This window comes from Heliconius melpomene, chromosome 10 (assembly GCF_056956725.1).
Source record: "Heliconius melpomene rosina isolate 202511_hmr_F chromosome 10, ASM5695672v1, whole genome shotgun sequence".
Taxonomy (NCBI): domain Eukaryota; kingdom Metazoa; phylum Arthropoda; class Insecta; order Lepidoptera; family Nymphalidae; genus Heliconius; species Heliconius melpomene.
Window position 1 is genome coordinate 12,796,429 of NC_140398.1, and position 12,166 is coordinate 12,808,594.

Sequence of the window (12,166 nt, forward strand, 5' to 3'; positions counted from 1 at the left end):
TGTTGTTTACAAAAAATAGAAGCAACATTTTTCAGCGTTTTTGTGTGACAACGTCCTCTCACTGAAGAAGTGCGCCTGCTTCACGCCTTTGAAACTTCATGAAAAATTCAGGTCTTTCAGTGATACCTAAAGCACGCCTTTGTACGGAAAATCCACGATTTATTGCACTTCGACCAGGTACGGGAACTATAGGTTTTAACGCTATAAATCGCGTTCAAGTAAAAACTCACCGCCGTATTATGTTTTATTCATGATATTCGTTAAAGCTTGGGCGTGTATTTGCTTCAAGATAAGAAATTATATTTCAAACTGAAGTATAATAAAATCAAATCTTAAAATCTATGACAGTATAAAGTTCACGCTAAATTATTAAAGAGTAAGGACCTACTTAGCCGAAATAATGTTATACAAGTATTCAAAATAATTAATTATTTTGAATCTTAAGATTTAGGGCGTCTTACTGTTAATTATTATTAAAAATAAACTAAGCGTATACAAATTATTAATAAAACTTATTAGGACATTATACAGGTAGACCTATATTAGGTATATATGCGTATAGGAACTTCGCTAAAGTTTACTCAGCACCCATGCAGTCTTCATCACGACCCACTGCCTAACCTCGGACTTATTGCCCCAATAACCCTTGACGAAACACGTAATTGCCTTCGACGCATGAAGAACGGAAAAGCGGTGGGACCTGACGACATCCCGATCGAAGCGTGGAAATCGTTGGGCTCTCTTGGTGTGCTCATGCTTACTGACCTTTTTAATCACATCTTGAACACTGGTAAGATGCCGCATCAGTGGCGGCTTAGCTTTATTACCCCTATTTACAAGGGAAGGGGCAGTGTTCAAGATTGTGGTAGTTATAGGGGCATTAAGCTTATGAGTCATACCATGAAGCTCTTCGAGCGCATGATCGACCTCAGGCTCCGCCGAGAGTGTACTATCTCTGAGTCTCAATATGGATTTCAGCCAGGATCGGGCACCATGGATGCCATTTTTGCCCTCAGAACTTTGATGGAGGCATACAGGGAAAAAAGGAGAGCTCTGCATGTGGCCTTTTTAGACCTGCAGAAGGCCTTTGACTGTGTGCCTCGTCAGTGTATCTGGTGGGCATTGCGATCCAAAGGGATCCCTGAGGCCTATATTGAGATTATCAGAGACATGTACCACGATTCCGCTTCTATGGTTAGGACTGCTGTTGGCGACACTAGACCCTTCCCGATTACAGTGGGGGTTCACCAGGGCTCAGCTCTTAGTCCGTTCTTATTCAATGTAGTGCTCGATACTGTCTCGGCTCACATCCAGGACCAGCCTCCATGGCTGATGATGTATGCCGATGACATAGCACTCATTGCCGAGAACCGACTGACGCTGGAGCGTAAAGTGAACCTCTGGAAGGGAACGCTTGAGAACGGCGGTCTTAAACTAAATGTGTCGAAGACAGAGTACATGGCCTGCGGGAGCCGGGACTCGAGCACCATCCTTATAGGTCCTGAGCCAGCCGTTAAGTCGGAGAAGTTCAGGTACCTTGGATCCGTTATGCACGAGTCTGGAGGCATCGATCACGATGTCCAAGGGCGGATAAGCGCTGCCTGGGCCAAATGGCGGGAGGTCACTGGTGTGGTCTGCGACCGCAGAATACCGCCCAAGCTCAAGGGGCTGATATACAAGAGCATCATCCGACCGGTTCTTTTATACGGCAGCGAATGTTGGCCGGCACTATCCCGGCACACTCAGGAGCTTCACGTCACGGAAATGAAGATGCTGAGGTGGATGTGCGGCGTGACGCGGACTGACCGCATACGCAACACATTCATTCGAGGTAGTCTTGGGGTCCGTGACGTAGCGGATAAGCTCCAAGAGCGTCGTCTAAGATGGTTTGGCCACGTTACGCGCCGGCCTAAGAACTATGTCGGATGCAAGTGCCTTGCTATATCAGTCCCTGGAGTCAGACCTCCTGGACGCCCAAGGAAGCGCTGGCTGGATGTCGTGACGCAGGACATGAGAGCCAATGGTCTTACCACCGAGGACGCAAAAGACCGTGCAAAGTGGAGTAGGTTGAGTAGGAGGGCAGACCCTGGCAATAGCCGGGATTAATGCCAGGAGGAAAGAAGGAACTTCGCTAAAGTGCTCTATCGTAAAATTCTTCCATCTATTTGGATACTATCATTAGTACCAAAATTGTCAGATCTAGTAAAGATTTTACTTTCGCTCTAAATAGAACCACTGCTGCATCCATCTTATTCTTAAATTTAACTCTGTGGATTGCACCTAATAATATTAATTACATATAAGCATTCAGTATTCGATTAGACACAATCCTGTCATACCAAACGATAGATGTCTAAATTTAGGAAAACTAAAAAATAATCACCTCTCATAGATAGAATATGAAATGTGAAATCTTTATAGATGATTCGGTGATGACTTAATAGTTTCAGCCTATTATGCGAATTGTGAATTTTGAATATAATTAAAAACAATTTTTTTTTTCACGCTATCCTTAAGCACTGCTGATCGTAAGCCTTAAACATAGAGCCAACCAAATTATATCAATAGGAATAATTTATATTTATTAACTTAAATTATTTACGAAAACATCACTTTAAATAAAGTAACAACAATAAATAGAAAACTTCCACAGTTTATAAATCAATTTGATATAGACAGATTATATTGCAATCTCAGAACCTTTCATAGATAGCGCTGAGTTATGGCCCTCATATCCCCGACGAGGTCGGTAAATTGACGCGAGGAGGAGCAGCGCTGGTGATCCTTCGCACTGAATAAGGCAATACATATTTCATGAACTTTTACATAAACACCTATTTTATGTTTAGTACCTATCATACATTTTGTAGATGAATCTTGATGCTTTTTTTTTCGTGTGCTTGACACGCGCTTCATATTTGTAACAAGAAAACTATATGATAGATATATGTAGATATTTAAAAAATATTTACTTTAAAGTGTGTAATATATTTTGTTTTATATTGTTTTTTAAGTTCTTTGAGAATAACTGTGTAAAGATATAGAATTATGTCATAGCTAAAATATTAATTTAAATTGCATTTACCGAAAGTAATATTGTTGTAATAATTAATTTTCTTACAATTTTCTGAAAAATTTCTTACATAATGCTTTTCTCATTCTATTAAAAATATAATATTAAATTTGTTCAATAATTCATATCATTTAGTTAATTAGAAAAAAATGAATGTTTTATCCAATTATGTACGTGAAATTATTGAGAAACAGGAAAATTCTGTTTTCCGTTTCATTAGCAACAACGTAAATAAAGCTTGATGTAAATTATGTCATTAAGTCTCGAGGATCGCAGACGATCTGAGCGAGGTCAAATTGAAATTAAATCGCATTACCTATATAGGTACCTATCGCCACTTGCGGTTTATAATCTCTACTAACTACTAAGAGGTGTTTATATGAGAACAGCATACTATGTTATAAATATTAAAATATTATACAGTAAAATTGTACCCCTTCATAAATATAACGACTATAAGAAGTTATCTTCACGCATCTTGTATTTTGTAGGGTAGACTGATATATATTTATACCCTCCCTTGTCCCTTGCCCGTTAGACACAAGGCAGGTATGTGATGTACTAGTTTTGTAATATAATGACATACTTAGTTAAAATATCAAAACTGTAATTTATCAAAATATCTTTTTTACTTCTAGTTACCATTTTTTTGGGCTAAACAGTTTAGAACGCAGCATCCAGAAAACTATAATATAGAAAACATGACCTAATATTTTCATTTTTTGGTCGTAACCCTTTGTCTGAAACTTATACCTTTATAATATAAAAAGGTTTTAAAACAATCAATTAGCTACGTTATATGGAACTTCGTATAGCGATGAATAAAGGAGTGTTTGACCTGAGTTGCATGTACCTGGAAAGACAAATGTAACTATGTAAGTTTCATTCCATTCAGCTCTAGCTCTAATTATTTTTAGTTTCCAAACATTTAGCTTTTAGAATTAAATACAAAATATTTTTTTTATTTAAAACAAGAAGCTACATACTTGATTAATAGAACGTCAAATAAATTTTACATTGTTACTAAGTAAGATAATTACTAGGGATTTTTTTTACCGCCAGAATAAAAATATAAATACATCGATAAGTCGAACATATTATATTCAAGGCATTAGTAGACAAGACAGGTAGATATCGTAGTTAATAATTAAATAGAATTGGGCAACCCCCACAACGAGGAATTAATACTCGTATAGCGTGTGAGCGTGCACCTGTGAGAGTTTGTTATACACAAAATTCATTTTTGGTTTTTTTTTTGTATAATATTTAAGTATGATGATAGTGTCACATTTTAAGTTAGTATCACAATTAAATAATTTATTCGATTAGAATTGCAGTTATCTACAATGTAGGTACCTACATGGACAAATTCTGACAAAGTTGAGACGTGTTATGGCGACGTGATTTTATAAACGTATATTCAAATACCACTAGAAGTTAATTATCATCTTTATCTTTATTTTGTTTGTTACTTAACGAAATGGAAAACGAAACGAAGTATAAAAATACTTATTTGTAATTTAATTCAAATATTAATTTAATACAGTCGTTACTGAATCATCATAGTAAAAATTACAATTCTAAAACATTGTAAAGAGATCACAGCTGCAGCCTGCAATATTGTAGCAGGATGTAAGGTTTTACAAAAAGCACTACGTTCAGTGTAACAGAATTGAGTTCAATTTTTCATTTGGCTACTACAAATAGAAGCGTCCCATCGCGCTGCAGACCACCTCACTGACGAGCTCTACTCTTTTTCAATTTTTATTAGTGCTCCAATTGAAACAAAAGCTTTCATGAAGATGATGTTATCCAAATACCATGGATAGAAAATAATTAAATAAATATTTGTTTATTTGAATGTAAATTTAATAATTTTTATGAAATTTTATAACTTAATTTTATAATTTTAACTCTAGTAACTCTTAAGTAGCAAGTTAAAGTCCACACTGGGCTACAATTGCTCCTATCTTATTTTTTTAGCTTCTCGCACATATCAGGATAGGCAACCTGATAACCTAGCGTTAAAACACTCCGTTCTCCATTAACATACTTTTCGTCAAATTCTTGAAGTTTTACCTCGTTACTAGAGCAAGTAAAAGAAAACATTAAATATTTTATTCCCCCAACTAGGAATCGAACCCGTAACCGTTACGTTTACAGTCGCACGCTTGTGCCTTTGCGCCACAACGGCCTCATTTAATAGATAAAACATGAATAGTACTGTAAAAATGTTATATTTTTGGTTTTTATTCTCCCAGTAGTAATTGTGAGATAGGCCGTGTGATCAATTTGGGCGAGTAGTGATAGATCACGTTTTAAATTGATTTTTCAACTCAACTTGCTTGTGTAATGGCCTACCATTCCTATACTGTAGTTGCAAATACTTATATATATTCTATTAATGATTAAATATATTCATCGACTAGTGAAAATAACTTGTACCTAGTACACGTTTTGCCATCTTAATTTTATAGTAACTAATAGATATATAGTGAAAAAGATTGACAAAGAATTCAATAATTACTTATGACCGAGAAAAAATACTTATTTGGAGCTTGGAGCGGTAAATTTACTACATTTCTATTCGTATGTTAATTTTTTATTCATTGCATATATGATCTACATATGAAAGTTTACAGACAGAAATATAATATTTAGACGACGACAAAAGTTTATTTATTTATTCATGTTATAAGCAAGCTATATAATAACATTCAAATTTTATCAATATCTATGGAAATGTAAGGTGTAGTGAATAAATAAAGCCTAAAACTGAGGTACCGCTATTGTAGAAATCAGTCTGTGCTTCTATAGCCACCCTAGCGCAACAAGCGTCTGCCGCACTGCTACAAAATGCTCAAAAACAAGAAACATTTTTTCATTTTGCTTGATATTTATAGTAAATATAACAGTGTTATAAATAAGATCATATTCTATCATATTGAGGCCGTGGTGGCGCAGTGGCACAAGGATGTGACTGTAACGCGACGGTTGTGGATTCGATCCCCTCTCGAGGAAGTGAAATATTTATTTACGTTTATATTTCCATTTCTTCGCTCTGGTGTCGAGGCAAAGCGCGGCGTTGGGTGCTGGCACTCAACACGTAATGCCTCGAGAATTGGGCAGAAAGTTTGGGAAGGAGTGTCTTAACACTAGGTTCCCTCTGTCCCTCTACCCTGCTGTGTGCGGGATATAGCGTGAAATTTATTTGATTTATATTTTATCGTATAGACGGGGATATCTTAATTGAACATAGGTCACACAATCTCTACTTCACTGAGACAATACGTGTCAAGCAGTGGAACTTATCGCCGTGTTTGATTGCCTTGTCAGAAAACAAGGCAATCCTGTGATTATAAGAAATATTTAAATATAATTAATAATAATGCTTCTGAGTATTAAATATGTTGCATACATATTACCAATAATTATTTTATTACCAGTCAGACGTTTTCCAACTACGCTACGATCCTGATTACCAGTAGGTACCTAATAAATAATGAATATTAAAATAAATATTAGATATTAACTAAGGCAAATATTATTTCCTCATAGTTGCAGTTTGAAGACAACGCAGTGGTACAACGCAATATTTTTTATCAAAACAAAACTCATAAAACATTATTTAATGTTTTTATGTCCTTTGTTACAAATGTTTTACATAATTAGAATATTTAAAAATAATAACTAAGTCACAGTTGATAGAACACACATTGGGTTTACCGAATTCTAATTCTAATATAGAAACCGTTGTTATCAACTATAAACATATAACGTTTATATCATTGGTAATCCAAAAAATATGGTAAGGTGCACAACATTTGGCACGAAGAGAAATCTTACAATGCAAATAAAGGAAAGAATCCGAAATGTGAAAATTTATATATAAATTACTTATATGAAATACCTAGGTACCTATATTTCATAAAAACATTAAGTACTTGAAGTTAATTTCATACAAAGTGATTGTATATACCTACCCGCAAACTTCAATTTATATATATTGAAAGTGCTCAAAATTTAATTTTTTTAAATATTTTTTATTATTTTTTTTATATTTATATTTATTGAAAGGCTCTTGAATAAAAGTATTATTATATTACATGGTGTCGACGAAATTTAAAAAAAAGCAGGTTATTAATAATTTATTTTACACTGATATAATGGTTCTAGTATGCAAGTGTTTTCGTCGAAAATGTATTTGTAGTAGCATCTGTTCCTGCAACCGACGACAAACTATAAACTGAAGCTCTACTGGTCTTAGGGGAGAATTATAGCATGTGCCAACTTTCTCACACAACTTCCAAAATTTGGCGAACAATAGATTTTATAATTGTTGTACATGTATTAGGTACATGTAATAGGTATTGTTAAAATGAAAACACATGCCGTTTGTCGTTACGTACTTGAGCACCAAAGATAGCAAGGAAATTTGGATTTTCCCATTTATTAGGGTTCCGTCTATCAAAGGTTACAAATCAAATACAGAACCTTTATAGGATCACTTTGTTCTTCGTCTGTCCGCTTGTTAAGACCATTAATCTTGCCTCTGCGCCACGACTGGCCATAAGCAATCAAATGGCTGTATAAAATTTGACGAATTAAAAGAATAATTCATTATTTATGCTAACATACTACCTTTACCTATGTAGATATAATACCTATTGCAATTAGTTAATTATATTTTTTTATATAAGATAACAAATAATCAGAGGACTATTAGATAGTGTACATAGCTCCCATTACAGATGGACAACTAGACCTACACTGCTATGTGCACAATATAAAATGCGCGAAATAAAAAAGAATTAAAACAGGAGGAAGAATCATTATCAATAAATAGAAAAAGTATAAGAACAAAAAATATCATGCATGTGCTTTTAATAACGATACTACCTAATTGTTATCGTTTTAATTCGTTATCTTATGTAAACATCCTAATTCATACGATGGAAAACATTACGCTACTCATCTGATTTAGGTATATCAAATTACTGTATATATAAGGATTCTTTTTTACTGGATTTAATTATTATTATTATTATTTATTAATTCAATTTTATTATTTATTAATTCGATTTTAATTTTAACTAACAATTATTCGAATAAAAAACTAAAAGCGTCCGTAGTTTGGTAAAACATTTAGCAAACTACGGACGCTTTTAATGTAAATTTTACTCAATTTTACATCGATATGTTGTAACAACACCTACCTCTACATACAAATGTAAATATTTATGGTATGACTATTTTTTTGTAGTGAAAATATTCGTATATTTTTTACCTTTAAAGTGCACCCGTTTGTTCAAGTTGTGATAAAATACAGTACAATTTTACTAAATTGTCTATAATATATTAAAAGTCATCTATTTAAGTCATTTTGTAAATACGCACAATGTACACGAAGCTTTATTTTGATTACTTATTAAGTTACTATATATTTAGATACAGTTGTAAATCGTCATTCGTATACATAGAAACCGTTTAATGCCAGTGTTGAAATAGTATTGCAAACGGACGGTCCTATGATGCGGATTTATTATAATATTTCGTCTTTAATTTGTGTACTAATATTATATTTTGACATAACAGTTGCAAAAATACAAAATGGTATTGTATTTTAAACTCATGTTTTACGTTAATTATGTTCTACGTAATTATTTATGTATATGGAATTTAAATTATTTTGATAATTTCAGATTTAGCATTCAATACTTTAAATGGCATTGACAATCCTATAACGTTTTTGGATAAAGATTTATACACGATCTCCAATAAGGTAAAATATGTATAATATAATACCATTAAAATTGTATTATTTTTAATTTACGTGTAATGGAGGTTTTAAGAAAATAATCACAAACAAGATAAATAAAAGCACATAAAAATATGATTTTAAAACTTAACCTTTGATTCACGTACTCACGCTAATAATAATTAATTATATACATTCCAAACTGTTTCTTTTGACCAGAAGACAGCTAATCTAAAACTGTAGTTAAAAGAATCTCGCCAAGGGCCCTGTACCAATTTCAAGATTGTAGGTCAACTAGAAGTACAATTTATAAAAAATTGACAAAAACGTAAAACATTTTTTTTTTACTTTGGTTGGGTGCCAATACTGGCCATCAAATATCATAGTTAATTAACTATCACACTTAATTTCAGTACAATTCATACGGAGGGGAAAAATTAGTAGTCAAAGTATTTTATGAGAGTCTTTGTCCAGACTGCATGGTATTCTACAAGTACCAATTTGCTCCAACTGTACTAAAGCTGAGTCAATATTTACACATTTTAACTTTTCCTTATGGAAATGCACAGGTATTACATTAATTGTACATTTTTTATATTCTTCGCAATAGAGTCTTAAAATTACATGCCAAAAATTTATAAACATATTAAATAATTTTTTTATTAATTATTAATATTTATGTATTTATTTATTTTTTATAATATAATATTTATAATAAAAATATGACCTATTATTAATACCTTTTTACGTGTAATTATTATTTCTTGCTAATTAAATTAGTTTTATAGACCACTACGGACCATGGGCGGGTAACATTTAAATGTCAACACGGGCCTGCAGAGTGCTATGGAAACAAGCTGCACGCTTGCGCTATTGATTACCTTCGTAACACTACTGCAGCTGTAATCTTCAATAGTTGTATGGTGGATCCAGATCATCGCGGTGGGTCTGACGACGCCGCAGCAGATAGGGTATAAAAAACATCTATTTTAATATATAATTTTTAAAAAGCTCTTTTCTCCAAGTTATTTCTATCACAGTATATACTTGATATTTTTTACATCACTAACATGAAAAATTGCTAATAATTTGAGACTTTTAAAATTACATTTCAATTTCAGTGTGCGTTACAACTAAACTTGGATTCAAAACCTATAAAAAAATGTGCAAAAGGATCCCGTGGGTCAGAACTTCTTAAATATTATGGTGAAAAAAGTAAGAAAGCAAATTTTAAATACGTGCCGTATATTCTTGTCAACAACTCTTTAAAAGATGGAACCGATTTCATGAAGGATGTATGTGACGAGTTTACGGTACCTCCACCTGAGTGTACAGAATATTACTAAACATGTAAATTTACTAATCAATGAAAATGAATATTTTATACCAATATATGTTTTTCTTTTATTTTCAATCGAGTTGTGCTCCTGCTCAAAGTATGTTTTACGCCTAAAGCGCACTTCTTAGTTATTGCTAATGATAATCGTACAGGAGCAATAACTTAAATATATGCATATTAAATATTGTATTAGTTATTACTTGGTATAGCGTTAGCAAATTTCCTAATCGATTTTATTCAAAAACGCTTTCCATTTTATTTGTTATCACTAAAAATATGAGTAAAAATACAAGTGAGCAATTCCAATGAAATGCGTTTAATTTATGATTCATCATTTAAACAATGTCACTTCTTCCTCCTACCTATCTACTTGAAAATAATTATACCAGCAAATAATAAAACAGTAAAAGAGGTCACAATTATTGAAATTATTTTTATATTTCCAGTAACATGGCGATATACATTGTTCGGATAACTGGAAAGGTCCGACATTGTGGTTGTTACAACTCATAAATGCGTCATGAGGTAAATATTCGAAATATTCATTGTGAGTAAGTAGCCATTGCACCGTGTGCGTTACTAATGGCTCGGCCCAGTCATTTAAAAGCATTTATGATAACTTTCTAACTATGTGCTTATTTCAGATTTATCATTATTCATATAGACGGATGTAGTAGTAGACAATGGTTTGTGATACTAGACAAAATATATAAATATCAAGTCGATAATAACAATATGTAACACTGTATATACAACTATTTGTAGCTCCGTCCTCTAGGGGGAGACCTCGGTTGACCTTCGAAAACATAGTATCAGATACTGGAGGAAGGTCACGTAAAGAGCATGAGGATCCCCCGGAGGGCATGTATGAAGAGGTTGATGACAGTGGACGAGGCGAAAGAGGCATGTAGAGACCGTAGCGTTTGGCGCTCCGTTCTCTTCGAGTACCCGTCTAGGGATAAAGAGTGAAGCTATATATGTATGTATTTATACATATATGTACAGGAACTTACTTTGTAGTGGTTTATAACAAACAAAAAATAACATTTAATTCTCATTGAAATTTGAAGAGATTTATACAAATGAATAATACTTTGATCATTACATTCATAACGTCGAGAGCACCCGGAGCTCCAATTATTTCAGTAAGTGCAAAACTGCAGACGGCTAGAATTTGTATTGCATAATGCACAAGCAAGGCAGCCCACCTTGAAAACCCGGAGAAAGTTTATAGGCTTAATTATTCTTTAATTACGAGAATCTGTTTAAACGCTCAGTAATTTTACATTTTAAAAATAGAAATTAGTCTTGGTATTTACGCGTATTTATTTTTAACTCCTATATTAAAATATAAGAGTTATAAAAAATATTAAAAAATATAGGAGTTTAGTACATTTTCTTTAATGTTCTTTCGTAACTCTATTTTAGAACTAAATATTCAACATGTTTCTACTTAAAAAATCTATTAATCATCATCAGGAAGTATAAAATAATTGTTTTGGTGTCTCTCTGTACCTATTTTATAATCTATGTTTCTAAATACCTTGATAGCACTAAACAATACCATTGTGTATAAACTCTACCCCGTCTATAATATGACAGGCAAGTTCCGTCTCAGGTAAGCGACTACACATATAATACCTACAAAAACTACCTACCTATATAAACGTATTATCATATTCCTACAGCGTGAGCAGCATGAGCTAATAACTGACACGTGGCCTATTATGTTACATCATGACTAGTTGAAGTAATTATCTAAACAATATATGGTGGCTGGTGGCATTGAAATTAATACCATTCTGTAAGTACCTATGCCTCGTACATCATTACCTGCCAATCTCTTGGTCCACGATACCAGCTTGTTTTGAAGAATTGTGCGTTTTATAACGGAACTAGAATTAGAACAAGTGTCTTAAAATTACTTCACCCGAGGCAGAATCGAACCCACAAAATTCATTTCTACAATCAGACGCTGTGCTAGGACGGCCTCAGA

General features: G+C 33.2%; 1 protein-coding gene across 1 annotated transcript; it reads left to right on the forward strand.

Annotated features, from left to right (window-relative positions):
- The first annotated feature begins 8,530 nt into the window (after nucleotides 1–8,530).
- LOC146535735 (gamma-interferon-inducible lysosomal thiol reductase-like protein) lies at nucleotides 8,531–10,228 on the forward strand. The gene is made up of 5 exons (XM_085191642.1): nucleotides 8,531–8,686; nucleotides 8,776–8,855; nucleotides 9,245–9,400; nucleotides 9,620–9,802; nucleotides 9,953–10,228. Exons 1-5 carry the CDS (start codon nucleotides 8,602–8,604, stop codon nucleotides 10,175–10,177), a joined length of 729 nt encoding a protein of 242 aa, XP_085047768.1. The 5' UTR covers nucleotides 8,531–8,601; the 3' UTR covers nucleotides 10,178–10,228.
- The last annotated feature ends 1,938 nt before the right edge of the window (nucleotides 10,229–12,166 follow it).